Below are 27,799 nucleotides of genomic sequence, written 5' to 3' on the forward strand. Positions count from 1 at the left end.
AGGCCGCGAGGGGGCGCTGGCCGCACGCCGCCATCTTGAGGCGCTGGAGCGGAGGGGGAGGAGAATCCCGCGCAGGTAGGAGCGGCGCCGGCAGCGGCGGGGTGCGGGGCTGGGGCACCTCGGCGCCGGCCTGGGACTCATCTCCCCTCAGGAACTCGGGAGCTCCCTTCCCATCCTCCCTGGGGACGCCTCGGCACGCACCGCCACGCATCCCCGGGCTGAAGGGCCGGGCCCGCCCCGGCTGAAGGAGCGTCTTCCCCGGGCTCCTTGGAGACCGCCCGGCTGCCCGAGGAGGAGGAGCGGGAGGCAGCGACTCCGGCGGCGGGTGCATGTGCCTGTGTCTGCGGGCGGGCCGGAGGAGGGGTGGGATGTGCCGGGGACTCCGCGGGAGCCGGCGGGCCAGGCAGGGCTGCGGAGCTGGTCGAGGCTCGGGGAGCAGTCCCGTGTCCTCGCTGGGTGTGCAGGGTCACGGCCAGCAGCAGTAAGCTGTTCGAGGAGGATTTAGAGACTTCGCTGCCGGGGCTTAATTAGAAATACGAGCCTCTTCGTTGGCAATAACCGTGGGTAGTGCAGAGACATTTGCCGTCCCCAGAGCTGCCATGGTTCCTAGTGCGGAGCCCCCGCTGTCCGCTGCCGGGCGCGGGTTAGGTGGATGCGGAGCGGTGATCCTGCCCCAGTGTTCAGAACAAGTATATATGTATAAAGAAGTAAATCTCGTTTGGGGCTGCTGACTTAGCAGCAAACGCAGTGAAATGAGGCGGTCGGCGGTTAGCGCCAGTCCTTTTCTCAGACTGGAGCCAGCGAGTGAGTGCCGGACTGCGGCAGGCAGCTCCCAGCCATGTGTACGGCTTTCCCTTCAGACCCTGAGGGTAGCGGCTGTCCCTCAGAAAGCATAAAGCTGGCCTAGAGTTCGGGTTCGAGTAAGAAACGATGTGTCCAGGGACGTTTCCTAACTCTTTCAGCATCGACCTTAAAGCGTCTTGCTAAAATTAATGCAGCAGGGTTGCATACTGCCAGGGGCGATGCCGTCTGTCGGGAGCCTGTAGACATGCTCCAGGTACCACCTCTTCTTCTTGTGCCCGAGGCTACTTCTTGTGTTGCTTAGCATCCAGAGACACTGGTGGGTCCTGCTCCTTTGATAAGAAGGGGAAGGAAGAAGTGTAGAAGTACACCCCACCTGACTTTCCCCCCTGTGCTAAGGGATGTGAGCCTTGACTTTAGGAACATTCAACAGAAAGTGGAGTATTGTGCTCGCTACTGTGAGAAATAAATCCTTAGATCCTTGAAATGGTTTAACTGCTTTTAAAACTTCGTTTTTCAGCCTATGAAGAGCAACGTGTGTAATTACTGACAAAACCACAGGCAGTAACACAGCAGAGTACTCGAGCCTGTTTTAAAATAGAAGCTTAAGACAGAGTGAAGGAGGTTTAATTTTTAAAGGCACATTCCTCTGCCATGCTGAAGTGGGACCCTAGAACTTTTAAGTCATTTTTCACTGAAAAGTGCAATTTAGCAAAAAATCACTTATTTGCAGCAATGCAGATAGCTCTTAATTTTACTGAAAACAGTAAATTAAATGTAAGTCAGCAGGGCTGTAAAACACAGTCATGGTCTAAAAACCTCCTGAGTATTTTGGGTTCATGCAGACTTTATGACTGAATGGCCAGGTCAAATACAGTAGTTGAAAACTATTACAGTGGTCAGGAAGAACAAGTAGGTTGACATTTTTACCTCACTTTCCCAGAGGTGGCAACAGTCCCTAGTTTGGTATGATTTGTGACTGAGATGGGCAGATCTAGATTTGGTTCCTGCTTTGGACAAGTCCATTTCTAAGCTTTGGCTCACAAGTTTGGACAAATAATTTTTTTTTCACCAAGTGACTGATAAAGCTGTGACATAGTAATAAAGTTAGGAGAAATTCCACTCACTGACTTTGTGAAAGAATGCTTATATTTGCCTGTCTAAGGAGAAGTTACATTTGTATTTTGTTTGTCATATATACAGCAATTCATGACACTTTAAACAAATGTCCTTTGTCTTAAATGGAGAAAATGAGGAGAATTCAGGCCTCAACTTCTGTGCTGCTAGTCTGCTTTTCTTTTTTTATTTCCTTGCTGCTAATTGGATTAAAAGCCATTTTGGTTGCTATGGCATCCCGTGAGGAGATTACTGTCTGTGAAGATGAAGTAAGGTAAAAAAAAACAGAACTGTGGTACGAGCAGATTTGGAAAGATATCCACACTTCCAGTGGTCACTGATGACTAAAGTATCTAAAAGTTACTTAAAGGATATCTTGCCAGATCTCCTCCCCTGTGGGTGTTTGTGTGAGTTGCATTTCTGAATGATGTAGGTAACGTTTATGAGTGACTATAGGCAAATATGTCAAAACAGATCATAGCTCTGCTGGTCACCCTGACTGGTTTTTAAGTTTAAAAGGCTTTTAAAGCACTTTCTCAGAGACCAATCAAAATACTGTATTTTAATACCTTCCAAGAAACCACTGAACTATTCAGGAGCACCTGAACTCTCTTCGTAACCATACCATCACCTGAAATGGCAGTTACAGAGGTTAGATAGGTATAGATGTCTTTGTACGGTGGTTGTCAAAGTGAGCCTGTTCATTTGTATCTCGTGCTGTTTTGTCATATCTGAATGTTTGACAAGATGAAAACAGAAGCAGTTCTGTGAACTTATTCTCATTTTTCATCTGTAACGAGTGACTTGCCCTGAAGGGGTAAAGCTTTGAACTGTAAACTGCACTAACCAAACTCTTTCAATGACAATTAATCTGCTTTGTTGGTGCTTCCCTAGGTCTCGGTACAGCCACTTGGAGAAGATGACAGATTTGGTGGCTGTTTGGGAAGTAGCTTTAAGTGACGGTGTTCATAAGATTGAATTTGAACATGGGACCACTTCAGGAAAACGTGTTGTCTATGTTGATGGAAAGGTGAAATTCCTATGTGCTCAAAATTCACTGTGATACAGATTCTTTTAAGTGCACTTCCATGCAACAGGCACCAGAACACACAAAAGACTAATAAATGCAAACGAAGTATATTCAGTTGATGAACTTTACCTAATTTGATGAACTGCACCATTCATTTTTCTTTCCCAGTTACAATTAAAGTGTGGGTATTGGTGAAGTGATTCGCTGCCCTTGGGCAGAGGCACTCTAGGCATAACAAAGGTCATATATTCCTTCATTCTGAAGTAATAGTTAAGTACTGAGCTGCTTCCCAGAGTTCTAGTTCACTTTAAAAAAAAATAAATTAATCCTAATTATCTTTGGTTTATTCTACAGGAAGAAATAAGAAAGGAATGGATGTTCAAATTAGTGGGTAAAGAAACATTCACTGTGGGAGCAACCAAAACAAAAGCTACCATTAACATAGACGCTGTCGGTGGCTTTGCATACGAATATACATTGGAGATCAATGGGAAGAGCCTCAAGAAGTATATGGAGAACAGGTCAAAAACAACCAATACTTGGATACTGAGCTTGGGTGGGAAAGACTATAGAGTTGTTCTAGGTAAGTAAGCATGGAATGACTTAGTGTTGCTGCCTTTGAATAAATTTGTATGCATCTAATAACTGGTAACTAAGAGGAAGCACGGGTCAGTGACTTGCATTGCTGCAGAGTGGAGTCTCAGGTGGTCTGGAAGTTTGGAATTAAATATCAAAGCCAGTCTGAAAAATAACAGTCTTGTTACACCAGTGTGAGCCTGCTGTCAGTGTGCTGTTCTACAGCAGCATGGTTTAGGTTTAAAAAGAGAAAACAAAAGGCTGGCTTCTGTAAGCTTAGAGCTGCCTGAGCAAGACAGGTCTCCAGGTGAAGCATTATAGGAGTTATCTGTGTTGTGATCAAACCCTTTGTGGGTGTTTGTTAAGCAGGTAACCAGGCTTTCCTTCCAAAAATCATAAGCCAAAGTCAAGGAGTCTTTAACTGGGCAAGTGTGACAATGTTATTCTACATTTTTGACAGCTTAATCAGTGTCCTTTTTGCTGCATCACTTCTTAACTACAAACTCCATGTAAAAACTTCAGACAGTGATTTTTCACTTTCCTAATAGCAAGGCAATGCATTTCTTCTGCTCCATTTCCCAAATACACCACAAGCAGATGGGAGGAAAAGATCCCCTGAGGAATTTTTTCCTGGCAACTAGTGGGAAAACTTCCACTACAGTCTTGCTGTACAGCTAGACTTGGAGATAAGACATCCTGAGCTAGGATTCTTCTTAAGCCTCAGGACAGAATGAACTGCCCTGAGATGAAGTGAGGTAGGGAAGAAAGACCATTTGATACCAGAAACAGACATTTTATCTCCCTGTGCTTACTTAAAAGGCAAGCAGTGTTCAGCCCTCTACTGATGTCCTGTCAGTAACGTGAGTTCTGGAGCAAACTAATTCCAGGAGGATATGCTGGCAAATGTGAAAGAATATTCTGCTTCAAACTTTTTAAAATCCAAGATTGAGTTTTAAAGTGGTACTTGGGTTTTTTAGGGAGGTTTCATGAATAGAAACAGTTTGATAGATGTTAAATAATGATGCTTTTGAATTAAATCAAAGTGGAAAGTACGTTAGAGCTTCATTGAAGAAGCAGCACTCAAATGACTAGCAGAAATTACTTCATTTTTCTATCTTCAAGTTTTTTAGTCTAAGAATGCCAGAACACCTCTGACAATATTTAGAACAATCCAGTGTTAACAGCCAGGGCCAGGGAAAGGTAAAAATGTATGTTGATGGGAGGAGTTCTTTGCCCATTGATGACAGCCTCCTGTCTCTCCAAGATAAGAACAAACCCAGTAGCTCTGGTACTGTGGCTAATTAAGAACTTTTTTTTGGGACTTGAAAGGAACATTCAGCAGTATTTTTTTTAAATCCTAGATGATCTTGTCTTGAGGGGGAAACCTTGTTCTTTCTACCTTTTGTTCTCTTTTTCCTTCACAGAAAAGGACACTATGGATGTGTGGTGCAATGGTCAAAAAATGGAAACGGCGGTACGTGCTCACTCCCAAAGGCTTTTTGCAGACTATGGCTAGAGAACCAAAGCAGACAAAGCCAGAGGGGCACGTTACCTCTCAGTCCCCCAGGGTCTCAGCCTAGGCCTAGACAGCCAGCTTGCTTGTAGTCTGCTCCTAAGGGCTTTCACTGTATTTTCCAACTGATGGCGTTTTGGTTAGGATGCCAAATTTCTATTTCAGGATAAACAGTGCTTTTATCCTTTCAAGATAAAAAGTTTATACTCTTTAGATAATCCAAATACGTCTTCTGGGACAGCTGTCCGGGGCTTTTAGGGAGAAAACCTTCAGGGTAGTGGGAGGGACTTGAGTTTGATGTAGACTTACCTCGTGTTAGTGGTGAGAAAAGTTAAACACATGTGGCCTATTATGACTTACGATTTGTTTTCCGTCTAGAGATAGTCCCTAACACCTAGGGTTTAAGAGTCCCTTTGGAACACATAAAAGCTTTTGTCTTTCTGTAATACCTGCATTAATTTTTAGAGCAGGTGGACAGCTAGAAGGCTTAATCTATTTGGAGTCTCTTTGATCATTATGATAGCTTCCAATATGCACACTATGTAGGTTTCCCTATCCCTGGGGATGTGCTTTCTCACCTGAGAGTTGTCCCTGTGATTACTGTTGCTACGAGCAGTCCCCTGGACAAGTGCAAATTGTGAAGTCAACAGTTTTGCTATACTTGAGAACATCATACAGGTTTAGTTGTCAATCTGAGCTCATATTAGTGCAACACACAGATTCTTCTGCTCTCCCAAAGATGACAAAAACACAGCCATAGATGGCCAAATCCATCACAGGAAATCATGTAACTGCAGCAGGAGCTGCGTAACTTTGGATCCAAAACCTGTCAGACTTAGTTCAGGGATCTCTTTGTGCTGCTGTAGAAGGCACCACTAAAGACTTGGTGTTTTACAGCCACTTCAGTGTAGGTTCATCTGGTACTTACTGTGGCTGCACTGCACAACTCGGAAGGAAACTTGTCTTCTCTGGTTTTGTTTTATTGACATGGAGCTTGTGAATTAATGCAGTTGAGCCAACTTTGCCGTTTCTCATGGTTATGAAATTTGGCTTGTCATCCAATACCCACAAGCCTTTGCCTGGACCCCTTGGCCAAGCCCTGCCTGAGATGCTGCAGCTTTGCTCAGCGTTTGCACTGTGTTTATCACAGGTACATGCAGCCACTCTGGCTGCAGGAACTACAAATGATCTCGACCTTGGAAACAGTCTGATGCACCCCAGCTTTTATTTTACTCAACTAGCATGTCTGGTTTTATTCTTTTCTCCTTTCTCCCAGGGTGAATTTGTAGAAGACGGGACTGAAACTCACTTCAGCGTTGGCGATTACAGCTGTTACATTAAGGCTGTCAGTAGCGGAAAACGCAAGGAGGGGATTATTCATACCCTGATTGTGGGTGACAGAGAAATCCCTGAGGCAGTGGAGTAGCCTCCAGTTAACTGATTACTGTAGGACTAAGGTCAGGAATTCTCAATTACTGTGGTAATTATTTTTAATATGTACTACTTGGTACATCTAGGTTGTGCTGGGTTTATTTTCTAGTTTCTGTACCTGAAATGATGATTTTTGAAGGAGCAGATGAAAATAATTCTGTATCACCTCTTACATGACCAGTTTTTAAAAAACTATATCTATATAGAATATATATGACATCACTAAGTGCAGAGGACACTGGTGAACTTAAGTAGAAATTATATACTCACTGTAATAAAGAGAAATATTCAGTAAGACTGAATCCTTATAAACTGCAGATGTATGTAGAGTGAGGAGAAAACGTGCTGGGCATTTGAATAAGCTGTTCAAGTCTTTTCAGTAACTTTTTTCTATTAAACTGACTGTCAACGTTTTTCAGTTAAGAAGCCTCTTCTCCAGTTGACTTACAAAGTTAATAAAAAGGTTATTAATGCAAGACATTGGTACCACTACTTTTATAACAGTACTAAAGTAATAATGTGCTATGAAAACTGTTCTTAATTCCAAATGGGAGAAAAGAATTGTGCCAAAAGAAATTGTCTTGAGGTTTTCTGAGAACTGATGCCTGTTAGAAGTTGTTGCAGTAGCTCAGAAACTCTTGTACTGAGCTGTTCTCAAAAAAGAAAACAGGAAAAAAAAATCCTGCCCTGAAACTCCTTTAAAAAATGAAATCTCTTGAAGAAAGCTGAAACAAGAGCTTGTTGTTCTTCAGGGCTAACAAACCTTAACTCTACAGCTGTGTGTCTTGCTGGCAGAAATATGTGACTTGGGAAGCATGAGGAAAAATGGGACAGAAACAGGGGAGCAGAATTGGAAAAGTTAAAATAGGAATTATCTTTTCAAACTTCCAGCCTGCAATCTAAAAGCAACCTTGGGATTGTTGTGAGAACATGATTACGGTGTGTGGGAGGGTTTGCACAAGTTCACAGGGGAAGTTGCCCATTTGACATTACACTAGAGCATCCTGTGCTGACACACTACAAAAGCAACCCTCCTGCAACAGTGGAGGCACAGCTAACCTGAAAAATAACCCAACAAAATCTATTTATTTACAAGTTTGGTTTGCAGCAGTTAAAGAGAATTTTCCCCTTGCAACCTCAGAGTGTATGAGTAGGCTTCTTTTGGACTTGTGAGCGAATGCATCCACTGTGACTACTGTCATGGCACTTGTGGGTGCAGTACAAATATGCTGGAAATTTGTTAACCACTTTTGAAAAGCTTTGTTAAATGCTAATTTCATCTATGTCTTTATTCAGACTGCTCCTCATTAGCACAGGGCCTCACATATGGATGGAATGCTTTTTGTATGACAGTGTCATTTCATAATAGTTCAATATGAGCCCTTCTCCTCCCCAGATAATTAGTGTTAACCACAGATAACTTAAATCTAGAAGGAGACCCAGTGGTGACAGATGAGCATTTAGTTCTGCTTTAGGACACTGTCATAAGTCATGTAGTTGTTTAGTTGAGGCCATAACCCATGGTTTTTAATGTTTCAGATTGGACAAATTTAGTAGTAGCTTTTAGTTTAGGGCAACAGATTGTTTTCAACCCTGTTAACATCAGACATAGGCTCAGGCTTTAGTACCCAAAGTTTCAAAGTACCCAAGAGCAGCACTGAATCTCCTTTTACACTGATATGAGTGCAGCAGCCCTCAGGTGTGTCTGTTGCTCAGCTCCAGGTCACTATAGCAGCCATCTGGGGATCCCTAGCTCCAGGGTTGACACTGGTAAAAGTTAGATGAATTGGAGAGCAATTTCAAGCTGTATTTTGAACCACTTCTTTACTATTTTGTAGCCTTTCAGAGAGATTGAACACCACTGAGACGGGTGAAGCTCAAACACAGTCCAAGTCACACTGTTTAAGACTATATGGAAAAGACTACAACAGGTTAGCTGACAGGGTCATCTGTACTTTTTATTTTGAATACATGTACCTATGATGCTTGGAATATGTGAACTAATACAGACTGTAACAGCAACTACTCTTAGAAATCATGAAGTACTGCCTCAGATTTGTCATAACTATAGGTACTTAATAGTATGTCCCTAAGTGAGAAACACCTTTCACCTCATACATTTCACCTATGTAAGTCAAAAGAAAGGAAATTTAAGCATCAAAGGCACAGCCAAGATTTCCTGGGTTTCACTAACATAGATTACATCTCAGATTAAGAAAATGGAATGGCAGAATGACAACCTATGCAAACATCAATATGTGACTATACAATCACATGCTCAGAACACTTTAAGGCATAAAGGAAACGACCAGATTAACTTTAAAATGCTTTGTGATGCTTTCCCTTCAGTTTCCATCCATAGATTATTTTATTCTAACCTCCTTAAGGTACTGACTGACTTTTTTTGTTCATGGATATTTCAGAGCACTTTGCAAGAGGCACTTCACAGCATGTCAACTCAGTAGAGCATCCTCTTAATTTCTAAGTATCAGGCTTAGTTCTGAAAGGGTCTTCACAATTCTTAACTCTGGCTGCTGCTGGTTTCCTCAGAGGGAGGTATACTTCAGTTGGGAACATGTCAGCAAATATTGTGGAAGGGCCCTAATGCTGTTGAAAATGACAAAGGTGTTGGGATCATTGATGTTGTCCACTAAACTGTCAAATACCTTACTGGCATCCCCCTCCACTGCTGGGGGCATAATGTAAGACGGCTTCCCCTTAGTGTATAAGCCTGTTAACACCTCAGCTTCAAACACATACACTTTAGGGTCAGTTTCCCACATAACTTGACTCTCAATTAGGTTTTCTGGGTTCCTCTTGAAGTAGATGCCAGCTCCATAGCTTTGTTCTAGAAAAAGAAAAAAGGAATTTGGAGGTAAAACAAAAGAAGCCTTTAACAATTGGTGGTACTCAGAGACTGCTGCTTGATTCAGCATGACATTTTATGTTGCTGCTCAATGCCTGCCATCCTTTTGGAGGTAAGTTTGCATTAAGTGGCTCTGAGGCTCCAGCTGACCTCCCATGGCAATCATCAGCAATGACAGCTGATGGCCATTCCTACTTGATTGCTCCTGCTCCAGTGAGGACCCTTCAGATTTAAATGGTAATCCAGTGGTAGAAACATCAAGGTATAATGCGTTTATGTGAGCATTTCTGTCATTGGGTACTCAGAGCTCTCAGAAGCACCAAAGAAGGGAACATTTTAATAATGCAAACTTAAAAGAGCTTTGAGACTTAGAACACTGCATAAAAATGCTGTTACAGTACCACATGGGAAAGTGCAAGGAAATTAAGTTAAGCCCTCATCCCATTTAGTAGTTTGAAAGTGTGAAGATGTGCTGGGATAAGGAAAGGCAAATGTCCACTTTTTGACTAGTTTAGTGCCTGCAGTCCCAGTTCTGCATTTGACAAGTACCATGCCCTCACACTAAATGCTTATTCTTCTCATTTCTGAAACCATGTGTCTACTGCCCCATCTGCTACAACATCTCATTGATGCCAAATAAGGGCTTTGACTGTCTTTAAAAGAAGGACACGAAAGGAGGAAACGTGCATATAGTGTTAGTCTATATTAACAATTCTGCCTCCAGTGTCTAGGCTAGGCAAGGCTCCAGGCTTATCCTCCCAGAGCCTTACTGACTGCACAGTATCCAAAAGGAAGAGCAGAAGAATATTCCTGTAGATAAAATCATAAGCTCATGTGACTCTAAATGGGGGTAAGAAACAGCTCTTGTTTAGGAATGCCCCTTTTTTTCCTGATTTTAGTAGTCAGCCACTGTTCATTTGGATTAAAGAAGCCAAGGGAAGTGATTACCTGTTGGTGGAGAATAGATCCTGTGAAATCCAGTTTGGCACACTGACACACAGAACTGAGCAGGAACACGCTGGTACAGCCTGGTTGTTTCACAGGTACCCTGTTTTTCTTCAATTGTTTTTTTCATTTGTTGGAATGCAGCAGTGAAACGAGGATTGTGTATCTTTTCAATCTGTAACGTACATAACACATGCTATAAGCAAACAGGGACCAGTGTCTGTGAAGTCCACGTTCAGACTACGTTCTTCAATGTCAGAACCTTTGATTTAGCTTATATGCATTGACCACATAGCAGATAAGGTATCTGAAGAGTGGGGATATCTCCTGCTGTACTGACTGCCAGGACCTGAGTTATGCTGACCATATGTGAGGAAAAGCTGTGTGAGTGCTTACAGCCTCATCTTGTAAAGAACTGACACGGTCCTGCAAGGCCTAAGCAGACTCGGGGAAAACTTCACAGGGAAAAAACAGTGCCCAGGTAAGATGGCCTTCATGTTAGCTTGTGTCTCCAAAGTGTGGCTGCAGGCAGCAGGACAGCACACACAGCCTCAGGAGAATGGGCTATGCTGCAGCTCTCGCTGGCCAACCTCACTGCACCAGAGGGCCAGGCACAGTCCTACAGCAAAGTCAGTACCTGCCAGGCCCCTTCAGTGACTCGCTTGTGGCAGACTCCTGACTGCTCAGATAAAAACAAGCAGGTGCTGCTTCCTTAAGAGTCATGTAACTGAGCTGTGAGCCATCCTCAGCACAGCACTGCTTTAAATTCTGACATAGTTTTTGCACTGAGGTTCAACAAGGTCTTTAGATGAAGAACTAGTTGCTTTCATCTGGTTGATACTTGGTATGATTTCAATGTTAAATGCCTTTCTCATACAAAAGGCAGTTGAGCATGTGGCAGTCTGGTTTCCAGTTACCTACAGTTACTAGGCACACAAATCCCTCTTTAGAAATTCCTGCCCTTCTCTGTGTTGCACAGACTCTTCCTCCTCCTCCTCCTCTGGTTCAGTGATGTCCAAGCAAGATCCCAACTTCACCACACTATTACTCAGATCATAACTAACAAATGCAGTTACTAATTTTTGGTATCAAGCTCACAAGAAAATACAGACACTGCATTAGTGTCCTGGAATATTGTACTCCTGCTAACACTGACCTTGTATTTCTTGAGAGTCCTACAAAGAGACAGTAGGAGGATGAAATAAGAGTCAGAATATACCATACAGATAAAAGGACTTCTTAGAACTCAACCACACTTTTTGAGCTGTCCAGATGGGTTGTGGAGTCTCCTTCTCTGGAGACATTCAAAACCCACCTAGACAAGTTCCTGTGTGACCTACTCTAGGTAGCCCTGCTCTGGCAGGGGTGTTGGACTGGATGATCTTTTGAGGTCCCTTCCAGCCACTGAGATTCTGTGATTTGCATTATGTTTTAAGATACTTTTTATTAGTAAAGACTACATCTATTTTAAGGATTGGGCTGATTTGATCCTAATTTTAAAAAGCCATATACTGAAATAGTTCATCTGAGTTTTTAAAGCATATGTTAGACATGGTAGTTCAAATACACAGCCTGAGATTCAGTTTTTCCATTACTACCCTCTTTACCTTGAGAACACGAAACCCAGCTTTTTCAAACTCTTTCTGTCTGTCTTTGAAGTCCTGAAGGTTTGATTCCAATGGTAAAATATCAACACCTTCATTAGTCTTGTCGAGGTGTCCTCCTGAAAGCTGACCTGCTTCTGCTTGGCCTGGAGACAAATAAGGCAGCAAAACTTTCATGTATCATACTATATCTGAAGCAAAGGCAAGGAGGAAGGATCCAGTACTTCAGTTTGATAGTTTAGTTAAGAACAAAGAATGGTAAATATTATCTGAAGTAATGCCAGAGGCATTATATATGTATATATAGATATATCTATGTATATGTCTATAAATATGTATGTCTGTATGTATTTTATTCCTACATTTATTAAAGAAAGCAGAGAGAGAGAGAGAGAAGGAACCAAAGGAAAGCAATTTATCTTCTCCATTACATCTCTCCACAGCTCAACTTTAATATAATGGTATCTATACTGACTGACTATACAAACACAAGGAGAAATGGATCCCTCAGGAGCCTTTCCTAATGCCACTAGTTCTGTCAACTGTTACTGGAAGTCCAGGGCTCTGCAGAACAAGTCCACTGGTGGGTTCTGCAGCAGTGGTCCTGCTGTAGCTACTGAAAGAGCTCAGCAAAGGTGCTTGTTAAATGAGTGCTCGGTTTATAAGTCTCCAGTGGCCAGGCCTTAAAGCAAAGCTGTCCTGGAGGAAGGCAGCATTGCAGCTGGCTGTAGGACAATGGTCAGCCCACAGACTCTGCCCTACTGAGAATATTGCCCAGTGAGTAACAAAGCTAAGAAATGCTTTTTCGGGCGCTCTTGATAAAGACACAGTAATGTCATGAGGATCAACAGGAGCAAATGCAGAATCCTGCACCTGGAGAGGACAACCCCATGCACCAGTTCAGGCTGGGGATTGACCTGCTGGAGAGCAGCTCTGCAGAGAGAGACCTGGGAGTGCTGGTTGATAATAAACTAACCATGAGCCAGCAATGTGCCCTCGTGGCCAAGAAGGCCAATGGCATCCTTGGGTGCATCAAGACAAGTGTGGCCAGCAGGTCAAGGGAGGTTCTTCTTCCTCTCTACTCTGCCCTGGTGAGGCCTCATCTGGAGTCCTGTGTCCAGTTCTGGGCTCCTCAGCTCAAGAGGGACAGGGAACTGCTGGAGAGAGTCCAGCACAGGGCAACCAAGATGATCAGGGGACTGGAGCATCTTCCTTATGAGGAAAGGCTGCGGGAACTGGGGCTGTTTAGTCTGGAGAAGGGGAGACTGAGGGGAGACCTCATCAACACTTTAAAGTATTTAAAAGGTGCATGTCAAGAAGCTGGGGCAACACTTTTTTTTCTGTATTGCCAGTGACAGGACAAGGGGTAATGGGCATAAGCTGGAGCAAAAAAAGTTCAACTTATACACACGGAAAAACTTCTTTCTTGTCAGGGTGAGGGAGCCCTGGCACAGGCTGCCCAGGGAGGATGTGGAGGCTCCTTCTCTGGAGGTTTCCAAACCCACCTGGATGCATTCCTGTGTGACCTGATCTAGGGGAACCTGCTTTAGCAAAGGGGATGGACTGGATGATCTTTAGAGGTCCCTTCCAACCCCTGCCATTCTACGATTCTGTGCTACTGGTAGTGTGTGAACCGAACGCATGTCTGCCTCTTCTCAGCAATACACAGATAGATGTTGCTTCATAGTTGACCTTATCTAGGCACACACTTAATCAGTCCCTTATTGACTGTACATACCCATAAAGTACATCAGTTCCTCTTGTTTGGCTGTAGTCTCCTCTTGCATACGAAGCAGTAATTCTTCAGTTGTGAGCACTGCATCAAGCACAGCATCAGGAGGGCCCTGGAATTCCAGTTTTGCTTTTCCACCTATCACTTCTTCCTGTACACATACACTAGAATGCTGCTCTTGAGATAGTTCTGTGAACTCCTTCATACTGAGGCTAAAAATGAAGTTGTTTTCAATAACAGCACGGCGATGTTCCTTAATTTGAGCCAGGCTTTGGAGCCACGATTCTGCTGCTTCCAATGCTGTCTGTCTCTTCCCTTTAAGTTCAATGACTGGATCAAGCTCTTTTATGCTTTGACTGCCTGACTCTGTACCTGGAAGAAAGGTTGTTTTTATATATACAAGTACACTGGAATAGTGAAGAGCTTTCAAGTGCTGTCCAAATTCCTACAGGTAGTCCAAGCAGCACACTACTCTTCTGGTATGCTCAGAAAAAAAGAGATTAGATCCCAGGAGATAAGGTTTCCAGGAAAAAAACCAAACTCATGTACATGCAGAACTGCCTTCCACTGAACAGCTTCCAACAAGTTAGACACTGATGGTGATTTTATGTTTGAAGATCTTACAAGGGACTGCCCAGTCCCATTCCTATTAACAGCTCAGTGCAAAGCACTCACGTGTTTTTGCCTCCTCCTTTCCCCAAGACACGTGCTAATACTATGTTCTTTTTAAAGGAACATGGCTTCAGATTCCCAAAGCTGGAGTGCTCATTTACTTGAAACACCCTTTCTGTTCATTACTTACTTGAATGATCGCTTCTGTTTCTCAGTTTCTGTGCTGCTGAACAAATTTTTCTGCAGAAAACCTTGAAAGAGAAAAGTTGAAGAGCAGTTTACAATCTCTGTTGTCAAATATGCAAAGTGTCTCTTGAAAACTCTGTTAGATAAACCGTTTATAGCTGAAGTTTCACACACACATCCCTCCCCAAATGCTGAACTTGTTAACAGCTGCCATTTGTCAGCTTTATTCTTGGCAGTATCCAATGCGTTCCTGTTGTTCTACATCTCCTAAGGTAAGACCCCTTACACACTGAGCGGCACCAGTGCCAGATCCTTGTGGTTGTGGTGTATCTGGAACTCAAGGAACCACAGTAGATGAAGGTGTTCACTACTTGCAGTTTGATGCTGATGAATCCTCACTCAGTTTTGAAACCCTTACTGTTGCCCTGCCTTTACCCCAAAGCTCCCCTTCACGATCACACATGGAAAGCCTCTGAGCAGCACTGCTCTGCTAGGAAGTGGATTTGGCATCTGGCAAATGGCTTTGCCTTCTTTTGTTGGCAAAAAGAGTTTCTGCTCTGCCCTGATTATCAAGGGACTAAGTGATGAGCACATAGCTGTCATACAGCTTCCTTTAGAGTTGATGGGACTGCTACAGATTATGGATCTGATCTAAGAATCGTGAAATCATAGAACAGTTTGGGTTGAAAGAAACCTTAAAGATCATCAACTACCAGCCCACCTCCACCTAGTTATTGCACCTGTTGAAAGAATGGATGGCTGAAGTTAAATGGGAACAAAAGCAAACTCTGTACTGTTAGGATGGACAGTTACCTGAGTTGTGTATTAATCTCAACAGCTAAGTATTTGAAAGGTGGAAAATGAAACAGTGCAGTTGAAAGTATCCACTGTCCTCTCACAACCCTTCTATCTTGATAGGTCACAGGACATGCTGATGGTGTTTTGCCCTAGGAACTTCATACCAAAAAGAACTAGTGAAAGAAATTTCCTTAGGAGGGGGAAGAGGTTTGTTCCCTAACAAGTTAAGAGTGAAGAGGAAATAAGGATTTGTAAAGACTAATGATACTTGTTCATAAGACAAATAGTTTCACAAGGGGACCTGCTACTCACAGACAGTCCACAACTCAGATTATCTTAATTTGTAGTCATCTCTGGGAACATTTGTACAGCTTTGTGTTTTCTTATTGGTAGTTAACAACAAATTTGTTACCTGATAGGTATCGCAGTCACCTGGCCAAAAGACAAACTGCACCTCTATCTTCTCCTCAGGATATGCCGTGGCAAAGTTTAAAACCTGTTCAACCATGATCTCTGCCACTATATCAACAGGCAGCACTAACGACCAAACCGCATTCGCTGGAAAGGAAATCGAGGGAGTTCGGGAATCCCGGCAGTGTCGCAGACACAATGTCACTGCATCTCTTAACGCCTGCAGGAAAAGCAAGTGGCTTAGTCCTCACATCGCTCAGCGTGAAGATCAGTTAAAATGCAATCAAAGCGATCATCACCTGACACAATAAGACTCTGTGGCTGTGCTGGCGCCACACGACGTGCAGCACAGACTGACTGGGCAGGTTATAGCCCTTGGTCAGTACCAGCTGCTGAGGAGACGAGTATCGGAGCAGAGACTTCAGTTTGTTCTGAAGAGCTGAACCCGCCTTTTGCAGCAGTTGGTCTGAAACTAGAGAGCACGGTTCACCGTCCGCAGACACTGAGTTTACGACAGCCATAGTCTGCATGAAAAGAGCACAAAGTTTCAGTATGCTTCAAGTTCACCGTTGGCAAGCTTTGCTACCACACACAAGCACTCTTCCTAGGAACAACTCCTATAAAACAGCCCGACTGCAGCTCGTCGGCTGTTTGAGAGGTTCTCTTACTACTACAGGCAGCACTGGAATACACCAAAGTTTGCACCTTCCACTGGCAGTACATGCATCTATTTTTTTTTCCAGAAGCCAACAGCGTGCATGAGGCCTGTTCAGGTCATCAATGTGTATTCAGCAGAGCTGCCACCACAGTTACAAACACGACCCACACACGCCTGGTGATGGAGGAGCAGGAGAGAACCCCGGCTGTGGCTGCTGCCCCACACATGCAGATGCTCCCTGTTAGAGGAGCAGGCTCTTGGCCTCAAATGCTATGCAAAGCTATGGTTGCTTCCAATTTACAGAATCACAGAATCTGAAGGGTTAGAAGGGACCTCGAAAGACCATCCAGTCCAACCCCCCTGCCAGAGCAGGACCACCTAGAGTAGGTCACACAGGAACTCATCCAGGTGGGACTGGGTTTCCAGTTCCCAGCGGAAACAGCAGATTCCCAGAGCAGGTCTTCTGCATTTCAAATTAAATATGTAAAATGCAAAACCCCCCTTGTTTACAGAATGCTGATAACAGCTATTAAGTGTTCTAACTTTTATGTTTGAAGAATTAGCTAAAGGTACAAGACTTTGGAGTGTATTTTCCTCACGGTCTTGAAAGCACGTGGTATCTTCCAGTGCTATAGAGCTGGTTAATAAAATTCCCCACAATGTCAGTTTTGCTCTCACGTCAAAAACAAATGAGCTTTCTGTTCAATTAAGATACTTCTTTAATATAAAAGTTACTAATTTCTTAAAGACAGGGTTTTTTGCTAAAACCAAATGCCATTCCTGTGATGTAGCTTCCATTTCACACTTCAGAGCTCATTTATTTTTATCACATTTTTAGCTAAGAAGTTAAATGAATCCATTTAAATGATGCAGTTTAAAGGTAAGGTGCACATCCTCTGTCTAAGTTATTTTCAGCTGTTTCAGTGTTGGCTGAATAACTCCAGTAGCAACATGTATAAGAACATAAATGGTAGGAAAAAAAGGCAAGAGTAGACTTCTGGGGAATGCCTGATAAAAAGGGAACTCCCCTAATGTTATAATAAGAAGATAAACATTAACATAAGGATATCTTATTCAATCTTCAGTTGCTTCCTATTGTACCATAAGAGCATGAATACAAAAATGTTCTAATGTTTAATGTCCATTTAGAAAAAAGACAACCCCTTCCCCCTTTACCCCTTATAAATTCTCATCAGGCTGAGAAGGCTTAGTGGACTGAAACAATAGGTGTTCTCAACTCTCAAATCCTGCAAGGACTGGGAGGCAAGTCCACGTTCAAACACAGGAAGGGACAGACTTACCTTCTGCTCTTCAAGGAGTCCTCGTACCATGCGCAAGCGAATGCCTCCGTGCTTGATGAAAGCTGGAGATGGGCTTGGTGAAGCCAAAAAACTTGCCTGAAGAGGACTGGTTTCACCCAGAAAGTCTTCACAGGCTTTCTTCATTTCCACAACTGTCGGCTCACAAATATTCACCAGGCAGATTTCTTTGAGAGAGCTGGGTGGACTTGCCTCAACAAATTCCCTTATAGCCATTACAATCACTTGGGCACACAAACGGAGAGGGAACCCAAAAATACCTGAACTCACTGCTGGGATAGCCACTGACTTTATAGTGTCTCCTTGAGTGCTAACGTACTTCAGCACACTCTCAATAGCTTCCTGAAGTAGCTCACAACATTTTTCACTTTCATAAACATTCCACCTTGGACCAACTGCATGAATAATTTTCTTACAAGGAAGCTTCCCTCCGTCTGTCACAGCTATTTCGCCAGCTGTGAGCCTTCCAAACGTTTGAACATAACGAGTGCTTTGCTCCTGGATTTCTGGCCCTCCAGCATTCACAAGGGCTAACGCCAGGCCTCCTCCATGCTGTAGATGCTCATTGGCTGCATTCACCACAGCGTCAGCCTCGTGTCTTGTGAGATCCCCCTTACAAACACACACGTCAATTCCTTGCTTTAGTTTTGTCCTGTATACTTCAACAGTGAACTTTGCATTTTTCAAGGTCAATTTACATGCAAACTTTTTGTCTATGAGCTTACTTAGGCATTCCTCTCTTTTCTTAAGGATTTCATAGGCATCTTTGTTGATAGGGATCATCAAGCTGTCCTTGTCCGCTACCATGCTTGGCTCTAGGATACAGAGGAATACAAAGTGAAATCCAAGACAGTACTGCCAAAACATATCTTTTTATATAGATGTGTGGTCTATAGCTCTCAGTTTTATCCCACTGTCATTACTTAGCACTGTTTTTTTGGCACAGTGTCATAGTCTTGCCCAGTGAGGAACAAAGAGCCACAAGGTCACTTACTCAATCCTCTCCCTCCTGCTGAGGCAAAGAAGAGGGGAAAAATCTCATGGGTTGAAATTAGAGCAGTGTAACAGAACAAGGCAAGATAAGAAGAAACAGTTGTAATAATAAATGAAAGGATACACAAAATGGGTGGTGTGTGATGCAGTTGCTCATCACCCAGAACCCGACACAGCAGCTCCCGATGGAGCCGCTCCTGGCAGCTCCCCCATATGTATACTGGGCATGGTGCCAGTATGGTATGGCATACCCATGGGCCAGCCTGGGCCAGCTGCCCTGGCTCTGCCCCTTCCTAGCTTCTGATATAAGTTAATGCTATCCCAGATAAACCCAGGACACATAGTCTGATCTCTCTCCCATTTTCATAGGCTTAGAATGCCCAATTAAGCAACAAAAGGTACTAACAGTTAACAACAGTGTGACAGCCTTAGGTGACTTGAGGGTTTGGGTTTACCTTATTGTTACACTTAAAACTTGGGAGGAGATGTGTCTCTTCCTTCTACATGTTCTCTCCTACTATTTATTCTCCCCTACTGTTTATTCTCCCCACCATGAGGCTGACACAACCATAGCTGGGGACATGTTCTTAAATGAATCAGTGACATCATCTGGATTTAAAAACAAAACCCAACCACACAAGGAAACAATCACACCACAGAACTTAATTTGGTTTAGAGCACCAGCCTCAAAGACTGATGCAGCAGCACAAGTGAATGAATGGGCTCAGAGTAAACGGTGACAAGGGTGAAAATGGAGCAGGCAAGTGTGAGAGGAACATCTTTGACCCAGGGCTTTGTTAACTGGCTGCTGTGGTGCATTTGCCACTGAAACTCCATCTGAGAACGCAAATGTGAAAAGCCTTGCCACAGTCAGGGCTTCAAAATGCTTGTAAAAGCAGAAACCACTGCTCCTCCTCCTCTGAGCTTGTTTACTGAGGGCTGAAGCCTGACTCTGCCCTCTCCAGGACACTCTTAGCTTTTGTTACTGATTTCCAGGAAGGCTCAAGGGCAATACCTCAGGCCTTTGCCAAGTCAGTGACCCACACTCACAGCCGAACTTAGGAGTTCAGAAAGGCTTTTAAAACCACTTTTTTTTGAGGGGGAAACAAAAGTAAACAGTGGGGCAGTTTTTGTATTCTCAGCATGGCCAGACACCCCTCTCCTGACAGATGCCAGCAGTGCTATGCGCAGCAGTTGTGCTAATCAGCGTGATTCGAGTTTAACCCATCTTCCCTCTGGGGTATGCTACCTGCTTGTGAAAACTCTAACGTTTTGCACTTACAAAGTATAAACACTGACTCATCGAAACACTCCGAGCTCTTTAAAAAGAGAAACGCAAGCAAATCCTGTTGAAATAATGAATAGTAATAACAATGTTGATTTATAACCGCGTCTAATTCACACATTTCACGTTGCTTTTGGCTGCTGCACGTCAACTTTTTCTACTTTGCTGGCTGCAGCTAGCAATTCTCAGCTAAAATACAGAAACATGCTTTGCAGATGGCTGAGAGGCTTACCTAAAAGGCTTTCCTGCTGTGAGGTCTCTGGACTGCAACTCTATTGTAAAAAAAAGAAAACAAAACCACAAAAAGAACCCGTGTTACTGCCTGAGCTGAGGATACGGCTACCGGCGCACCGCGGGTGAAGCTACCCACCGCTGCCTCCAGCTGACCTGCGGGCGGCGAGGAGCCGGCTAATGTTACCTCACCCCCTGACGCCGGGCCAGACAGCAGCGCTTCCTCACCTTCGCCCCCTGCTCGGTGCCCAGGCCCCGCGGGCAGAGGGTGCGGGAAGCCTCAGAGCCGCCCGTCCGGCCCGAGCCGCGTCCCGCCGCCGCTGAGGGGCCGCTGCCCCTCCGGCCCGCCCCCGGCCCGAGCCGCGTCCCGCCGCCGCCGAGGGGCCGCTGCCCCTCCGGCCCGCCCCCGGCCCGAGCCGCGTCCCGCCGCCGCCGAGGGGCCGCTGCCCCTCCGGCCCGCCCCCGGCCCCGCGCCGTCACCTGGAAGAGCCCCATGAACCGTGGCTGCGCGGCGCGGCCGTCAGCCCCTCAGCGCCGGGAGCCGGGGCGGGGAACCGCGCCTCCGGACCGCGAAGCGAGAAACGAAAGCGAAAGCTGGCGGCAGGCGACATGGCGGCGTCGCTTCTGGTGCGGCTCTGCCCCGCGCCCGACCCCAAGGAGAAGCCGCTGCTGAAGCTCCAGACGTACTTCCAGTCGGTGAGGCGGTCGGGCGGCGGCGAGTGCAATGTGCGGGCCACCCCTGAGCCCGACACCTTCTGGGTGGAGTTCCGGCAGGAGCGAGGTACGGCGGCGGGGGAGAGGGGTCGCGGCGTGCCCCGGGCGCTGGGGGGACGGCCGGCCGGGTCCCGGGAGCTGTGCTCGGGCAGGGCCCGCAGCCGGCCGAGGGATGGGCAATGACCGCCGGCGGCCCCATCTTGCGCCCCCGGGCAGTGCCGGGCGGGGGCGGGGGGGGCAAAGGGCTGGTGGTCTCTGTAGCCGCTTGTAGCCATCAAGTTTGCAGGTAACTTTATGAGCCTTATCTACCTGTCCCCAAATTACTGCAGATAAGAAGAGCGTAGAATCCCGCCGGGATCATGTCATGGAAATGGGTGGCAGAAACGTGAAGATAGTCATCCAGACAGGGGAAGAGGACCTGAGCAAGAGCCAGTTTATGGAGCAGGCGACCCCCAGCTATTCTTTGCCTTCCAGCCCTTCCCCACCTCAGCAGGAGCAGCAGGCAGCTGGAGGCCATGGAGACATGGTGGGAGAAGTCATTACCAAAAAGGTACATCAGGAAAAGCAGTAACAAGCAGTGTCATGATCTGCCCAGCTTGTAGCTCCACAAGTCCTTTGCACTGCTTTGTGCTGCACTTCAGTATCTCATGCCAAGCAAATGACAATCACATTGTCTTAGTCAATAAAATGAGAGCAGGGAGTGAGTTTTGAGTTCTAGGCCGCAGATGATGCACACACATTAACAGGCACCGGCATAGTTTTGGCCTGTGCCAACCACTGCTCCCCAAAGCGGCACCCTGGCACCAAGGGCTGCTCCCCCAGTGTAGAGGAATTGTATCAGATTCAGATCCTTTCCTGCTACACAGACCTCTAATGGTGTTTCAGCATGTCATGCACCTTCCAACAACTCCAGTTGCTTCCCTCCCTTACCTGGAGTGTTCAGAAAAATCTACTCTGATGGGATGTATTGCAATGAACATTACCTCAGACACTTTCACACTCAAAGTCATGCAGGGGAGAAAAGATGAGCTGTGTGTTAGGGATGTGGAGTAGGGCTGGGCTACATGTTATGTGATATGAGTGAGGCTTTACAGAAACACTGATATCTGGCCCAGAGCATTACTCTGTTTTGCATAGTAGCATAGATTAGCTTTTGAGGTATAGCATGTGCTAACCTATTGGTCATTTGACATCTGTACCAGCATGCTGCAAATTCCCCTGTCCTCTCTGCAAGGTGGAGTTGTGAACAGGTCATTATTTCTCAGTGTCCTGTTTTCTGCCCTAACTCGAGACACTAAAGTGTGACTTTTGGGAAAAGAAAGCTACAAAAGTGAAATAAAACTAAAGAACTCTGTAACAGACCTTACACGTGCCAGTAAAACAGGTTGTGTCTGTCACCCAACACTAACGGGACAGACTGGCTCTTTTTGGCATCCTTGGCAGAATGATGATGGCACTAAGTTGTAGTTACAACTAAAGCTTTGGGTTTGTGGTTTTCTTATAAGCAGGATTTTATGATTGGCATAGGATAGGGTTAATGATGAGAAATAGCCCAGGATTCCTACAAGCAGAATCAGAGTAGTGAAGTTTCATAAACAGCATAGCACCAAACTTCATAACACAGCTCAGCTTATGGTTTCTAATCTCTTGGATCCTCTGCAGATCATGTCAAATCTTCATACTTGGCTTGCAGTATTGATATAACAATCATAATGTAGACTCAAAAAACACTTGTAAGACTCCAAGTCATTCACTCAATCCCCAGAGGAAGTGGAGGATAGTGAAGGTATCCCTAGTCACTGAGAGATCTTGGGTCTCACTGTCCAGCGGCAGTTACAGTCTGAGTTGCCACTTAGGACTTGTAGCTGCTTGTTTTTGTAGAAAGTTCTCTGCGTGCTGTCCACGCTTCCCTGTGCTGTGATGGGGTCATCGACACCTGGTTGGCCTGAGGCCTTCAAGGAGGGGAGGAAGGAAGGGAGCAGTTGGCCCAGTGCCCAGGAAGCTTGAGGAAGATAGGGAGGGGAAGAAGAAATCTGTTTGCTTTGTCTGCTTGGTGCTCAAGACCTTCAGGGCCTGAGAGTGAAGGGGAAATGGGACAAACATGTGACAGCTGGCTCACAGAGGATGGCCGTTTGCTTCACAGAGCGGCGTTAGCTGTGGTAACTCTGACCAGAGGTCAGGAGCAGAGGCTACATGTCACAGTCACTAAGCAGCCAAGCTACTGTCTTTGCTCCTGCAATGCTGATGGCAGTAACACATTTTATTTTGCTGCTGGCTTAGAAGCGAGTTGCTTCCCCTAGGTGTGTGTCATGTCAGTATACATGCCATAAAAGAAACTGTGTGCAAACGTGTCTGTAGCAACGTGGCCCTTCTGAGGTGTACAGAGCTTTTCCTTACTCTAAATACAGAAGCAGCAAGCAGAGAACCTTAGAAGAAAACGTTGTCATCTTCTTGTCTTCTCTTCAGATATTTCTTACGGTAACTGCAACTTTGAATACCAGTATGTTCACTGAAGAGCAAAGGCAGAATGTTACTGCTCTGTGTCCCAATTTAAAGAGAGAAGGAAATGCCGATGTCAATGGCTACGAGACACTGACGGGAGATTTTACAGATATTGAAAGAGCTTATCACTACTTTCAGGATATCCTCACAGGCAACGACCCGAACCAGGGTGTTTCACATGCTGAAAGCAAGAGTGATTTGAAAGAAGAAAATGGTCTGAATACCGAGAGGACGGAAGAGCTAACGCTTCTGACACCTTTCTATGAGTATTTCAGTTGCACCTGCAAAGACAAAATCCAAGAATTACATGAACGTTATGGAGTGTGTCTAAGAGCTAAAGATCAATGCAATGGAACCATCTCAGTGTGCTTAACTTCTGGTGAAAATCCTGCATCCATGAAAGAAGCTAGTAAATTCTTTATCACAACTTTTCAGAAAAGTGTAGAAGGTATGAGACAGGAAAAAATTCCCCTAACAGGCAGTTCCACGCTAAAGGAGACAATCAAGAAATTAAACGCTAGGTTTAGCAGTCTTCTTGCCAAAGAAGAAGAGAATCAGCTGCTACTCCTGGGTACAGCAAGTGAGATCTCAGCTGCCAGAAGGTTTCTAGCAGAGGAAGGTGTGAGCAGCCAAGGTAAAAAGAGTATGAAAATATTATCTGAACAGTACAAATACAGGAATGGAATTGAAGTCGATGCTTCTGTGTTTAAATTGTTGGAAGCAATATTAAACAAAGAAATCGAAGACCTTAAAGATAGGTTTGATACAGTAATAGAGAAGAAAGATTTATATGGCCAGAAGATGCTCATCACATTTACACCAAAGATCAAAACTTCTGATATGTCTTCACATGCTACCGAAAGTTTCATCAATGCGTTTCAGAGTGCCTCTGCAATGGTAAGAGAAAAACTCATCAGATGGAAGCTTTCAGAAGATCAGAAGAAAAGATTAAATGTGCTACTTGATGGAAATGAATTAGAAGACCTGCACGTAGCAGTTAAGAAGGTGGAGGGCCAATTCATCTTGAGTGGTTTACCAAACAATCTTGCTGCTGCTGAAAAGCGCATCATGACCCTTCTCAGCGTTAAAGACCCAACGCAGACTACAAGCAGGACACCGCTGTCCTCTGATCTCAGCCATCATGAAGCTGCAGGAGCATCTGGGGTGACATACAGTGGCAGGCAAAAGAATAATCTTCCTTCTGAAGGACAGGCTAAGGCAAAGTCAGAAGACGAAGAGACGTGTCCCATTTGCATGGAGGCATTAAAGGACAAAGAAACACTGAGCAAGTGCCAACATGCGTTTTGCAGAAGTTGCATCCAGCAGGCCATGACCTACAGGAAAGCGTGTCCTGTTTGCAATACCACCTATGGAGTAGTGCAAGGAAACCAGCCCGAGGGAACAATGTCCACTACAAAGCTGCCTTTGCGCCTCCCTGGTTATCCCACGTGTGGCACTATTGAGATCACGTATAACATGCACAGTGGGATTCAAACCGTAAGTATGTTTAAAGATTCATAACAGATCTTTTTTTTTCCCACAGAACCAATATTGAATATAAAATTAACTCTAATGTCTTTTAATGCACGGCCAGGAGAGAGGTTTTTATGTTCTGTACAAATCTGCAAGTGTTTCATTCGCTGGGTTTGGATGCAATGAAGTGATATGGTAGGCATTAATTATCAAGTGGTAGCTCTCCATTCTATATGCACCAGGACAGTCTTTGGTTTGAGCTAAAATCAGTGATGTCATGTAAACAAAGTTTTGCAAGTGTAATGAGGATTCTCTGAGGCATTCTCCTAGCTGCTGACATCAGTGGACAAAAATGAGTAGTGGGCTGGCTTGTAAACTTTGCAGGTGAGAAATCAGCTTAACGTTACGTGCTTAGAATCGTGACCAGGTCTGAAAATGGGATAAATGAAAAAGTCATGGGTGGGGTGACATTTCAGAGTGCAAAGACAACAAATTCCACAGTGATAACAAGAAAACATGAAGGGAACTGAGGTGAAAGAAGTCCAATGAGAAGCCCTTCAAAGTCAGTCATCAGCCATGCCATGTCCTTCTGAATCCGAGACAGGATAAGAAGCATTGTGAAAGCTGGGATGATGTGGTTTCCAAAGCATTAATCACACACAGTGTGTTTTTCTACACAACAGGCCAACCATCCAAACCCAGGGAGACGTTATGATTCAACTTGCCGCAAAGCCTTTCTACCTGACAATAAAGAAGGGCAGGAAGTTCTGCAGCTCCTCAGAAGAGCCTTTGAGCAAAAATTGATTTTCACAGTGGGGCAATCACGTACCACTGGTCTGCAAGATGTTATCACATGGAATGATATTCATCACAAAACTTCCGTGAGTGGAGGACCCTCCAGGTAAGGAATCTTCTCTTGATGTGATTGTAGTGCTACTCAGATGTGTCAGGAAGGTCACCCTGAGTGTTTCCCACCTTTGAGCCTTCAGATTTTGTGACTAAAAAAAAAAGTGATTGTGGAGTGCTCTGTGGATCCAGACTTGCATCACCTTCACCAGTTTGGACAGCTGGGAGAAGAATGAGCTTAGTCTCCTCTTGCCCCTCAGGCCATTCATTCTTCAGTGAGTTGTGTAAAGCACCGACTCTGTTGATAACTGCTCTGATTAGGAACCAATTCTAATACAGGCCCAGGTAACTGTCCTGGATAACTGTCACGTGGATCACTAATTCCTCAAGGTGTAATGGCCTTCTGTCAGGATCACTATGTTCCCTCCCTTGAGTACATGCAGTTGATCCTTCCTAAAGATACAATTAACTACAGATTATGTCAGGAAACTGTTTTGGCTCCCAGAAAAAAAACGTCAAGAGTTGGAACAGTCCTTTCAAGCTTGTTGCAGCCTCTCAGGGGCAAGTGTCATCCTCCAGGCTCTCAAGATTTACATCCAGATCCCCCTTCCTGGGCTAGGATCATAGAAGAGCAAACAGTATCAGTTTTCCTTTATCCCCCACCTCTCCCCCAATGCTCTCACTGCTTATCTCTTGCTTCATGCACACTTTTGGTGGTGCAGTACGTAAAATCCAGAGCTGCTGTTGTATTTGTGTTTTCAGTGCTGACTTGGACATGCTTCAGGTCTGATTCTGGGAAAGACACACACCCAAGCACCCTGTCCTTTTCAAGTGAGACTGCAGCCAGCTTTGAAAACCAAGTTCTTGGTGTCAATTTGGGGAACCAAATTTATCAGCTCCTCAAGTTTTTAGTTTTACTCTGTCTGTATCACCTCTCTGACCTGCAAAATAGGGTCTGTTTTCTCTTTTGGGTAAGAAGTAAAGATTATAAAGTGTTTTAGGAGATTGTGATGACAAGGTTCTGTAGAACTGTCAAGTACTTCATTGCAGAAGTAGCCCAAACAATTCTTTTCTTCTCTCCTCTTAGTTTTGGTTACCCTGATCCAAATTACCTGCGGCGGGTTCGGTCGGAACTGAAGGCAAAAGGAATTGAATAAAGACGTTTCTCAATGGTCAGCTCTGAAGTGTAATAACTGAACATGCAGTAGTTCATTTACTATTCAAGCACTAAGAAGTTAACTGCAGTACTTAAATCACTTGCAGTCAGATAAGTAATCTTTTTTCATCAAATGATACCTATTCTTTTTTACACATCATATACGTCCTTGAGTCATGTTTCCCTGTAGCCTGTACAGGATTTGGGCCCTTTGAGTGCAGCATCAGTACACGTTGCACTTGGCAAACGTCAGACTGGGGATCTTATTTTACCAGTGAGTAAGATCTGCACTTTTTCCCACAAGTCTTCAGCCTGACCACCAAACCTGATAGATCCACTGCTGTGTTATATCAAATGCTGCTTTAGCTCTGCGTTATTACCGCTGTCATCATGGACAGCGGCACGTCACCTATCTGCTAGAAAATGAGCATCAGCTGTGCTCAGCCTGTGTTCCTTTGCTTCTTTTCCTTTCCAGGGTAGAAATGGCATTAATGGTTTGGGTTTTAAACATGAAACCGGTGTGGATAATGTGTCGGCGGGGGGGGAGGTGTGCATAGTGCTGCTGTATTTCAAACTCCACAAGCTCTGGATGCTCAGGGCTGCATTGGAGCAAACTTTTAAATCAGCTTTGCAACTCTAAAACTCTGTTCTTCCAATTGTTCCAAATACCTGGTTTAACATTATACCTGTACTCTGCACTGTCTAAATAGCCAGCTAATCACCCTCATGGTGATGTGCAAGCAACCACCATGCTTTCAGTGATTGCAGCTGTCATTGTTACTGAGTTAACCCGTTTTTGTTAGGCTGTTAAATGTTACTAAATAAATAAAGATTGAATATACCACCTGTAAATACTGTCCTACTGTGTTTGTTTCCACATTTTACACCCTTCCCACTTTCCTCCCTTGTCAGTGCAGCAAGATACCAACATCCCAGTTGTTCCTACACGGCTATGCTTTTCTGCACGCAGAAACAAGCTGTGCAAATCAAATCTCCCCAGT

The 27,799-nt window shown here is 44.6% G+C and overlaps 3 protein-coding genes across 8 annotated transcripts; 2 read left to right on the forward strand and 1 right to left on the reverse strand.

Moving 5' to 3' along the window:
• The first annotated feature begins 14 nt into the window (after positions 1–14).
• FAIM (Fas apoptotic inhibitory molecule) lies at positions 15–6,924 on the forward strand. Of its 3 annotated transcripts, none has more exons than XM_062004751.1 (5): positions 15–75; positions 2,812–2,947; positions 3,302–3,530; positions 4,948–4,997; positions 6,313–6,924. In XM_062004751.1, the coding sequence occupies exons 2-5, from the start codon at positions 2,837–2,839 to the stop codon at positions 6,460–6,462; spliced, it is 540 nt and encodes a 179-aa protein (XP_061860735.1). In that variant the 5' UTR covers positions 15–75; positions 2,812–2,836; the 3' UTR covers positions 6,463–6,924. The 3 variants fall into 3 exon arrangements, with proteins under 3 accessions (XP_061860735.1, XP_061860736.1, XP_061860737.1); XM_062004752.1 differs by lacking the exon at positions 15–75 and adding an exon at positions 97–325; XM_062004753.1 differs by lacking the exon at positions 15–75 and adding an exon at positions 805–1,057.
• Positions 6,925–8,404: 1,480 nt separating this feature from the next.
• On the reverse strand, positions 8,405–20,852 carry PARP9 (poly(ADP-ribose) polymerase family member 9). Of its 4 annotated transcripts, none has more exons than XM_062004739.1 (10): positions 20,588–20,852; positions 20,109–20,148; positions 17,581–18,413; positions 15,921–16,145; positions 15,623–15,841; positions 14,417–14,477; positions 13,621–13,986; positions 11,886–12,028; positions 10,282–10,453; positions 8,405–9,315 (listed from the first exon to the last, which is right to left on the reverse strand). In XM_062004739.1, exons 1-10 carry the CDS (start codon positions 20,600–20,602, stop codon positions 9,014–9,016), a joined length of 2,376 nt encoding a protein of 791 aa, XP_061860723.1. In that variant the 5' UTR covers positions 20,603–20,852; the 3' UTR covers positions 8,405–9,013. The 4 variants fall into 4 exon arrangements, with proteins under 4 accessions (XP_061860723.1, XP_061860724.1, XP_061860725.1 ...); XM_062004740.1 differs by lacking the exon at positions 20,588–20,852 and adding an exon at positions 20,336–20,452; XM_062004741.1 differs by lacking the exon at positions 20,588–20,852 and adding an exon at positions 20,247–20,329.
• Positions 20,549–27,650, forward strand: DTX3L (deltex E3 ubiquitin ligase 3L). The gene is made up of 5 exons (XM_062004743.1): positions 20,549–20,888; positions 21,151–21,371; positions 23,288–24,820; positions 25,480–25,697; positions 26,730–27,650. The coding sequence occupies exons 1-5, from the start codon at positions 20,717–20,719 to the stop codon at positions 26,797–26,799; spliced, it is 2,214 nt and encodes a 737-aa protein (XP_061860727.1). The 5' UTR covers positions 20,549–20,716; the 3' UTR covers positions 26,800–27,650.
• Positions 27,651–27,799: the final 149 nt, after the last annotated feature.

This window comes from Colius striatus, chromosome 11 (genome assembly GCF_028858725.1).
Source record: "Colius striatus isolate bColStr4 chromosome 11, bColStr4.1.hap1, whole genome shotgun sequence".
NCBI lineage: Eukaryota > Metazoa > Chordata > Aves > Coliiformes > Coliidae > Colius > Colius striatus.

Coding starts and splice junctions, on each gene's coding strand:
- FAIM (XM_062004751.1), top strand. CDS start 2,837: ATGACAGATTTGGTGGCTGTTTGGGAAGTAGCTTTAAGTGACGGTGTT. Junction 3,531..4,947: donor AGACTATAGAGTTGTTCTAG/GTAAGTAAGCAT, acceptor TTTCCTTCACAG/AAAAGGACACTATGGATGTG. Junction 4,998..6,312: donor GTCAAAAAATGGAAACGGCG/GTACGTGCTCAC, acceptor CCTTTCTCCCAG/GGTGAATTTGTAGAAGACGG.
- PARP9 (XM_062004739.1), bottom strand. Junction 15,842..15,920: donor ACAGAGTCTTATTGTGTCAG/GTGATGATCGCT, acceptor CTTTTCCTGCAG/GCGTTAAGAGATGCAGTGAC. Junction 14,478..15,622: donor GTGACTGCGATACCTATCAG/GTAACAAATTTG, acceptor TTCTCTTTCAAG/GTTTTCTGCAGAAAAATTTG.
- DTX3L (XM_062004743.1), top strand. CDS start 20,717: ATGGCGGCGTCGCTTCTGGTGCGGCTCTGCCCCGCGCCCGACCCCAAG. Junction 24,821..25,479: donor TGCACAGTGGGATTCAAACC/GTAAGTATGTTT, acceptor TCTACACAACAG/GCCAACCATCCAAACCCAGG. Junction 25,698..26,729: donor GTGAGTGGAGGACCCTCCAG/GTAAGGAATCTT, acceptor CTCTCCTCTTAG/TTTTGGTTACCCTGATCCAA.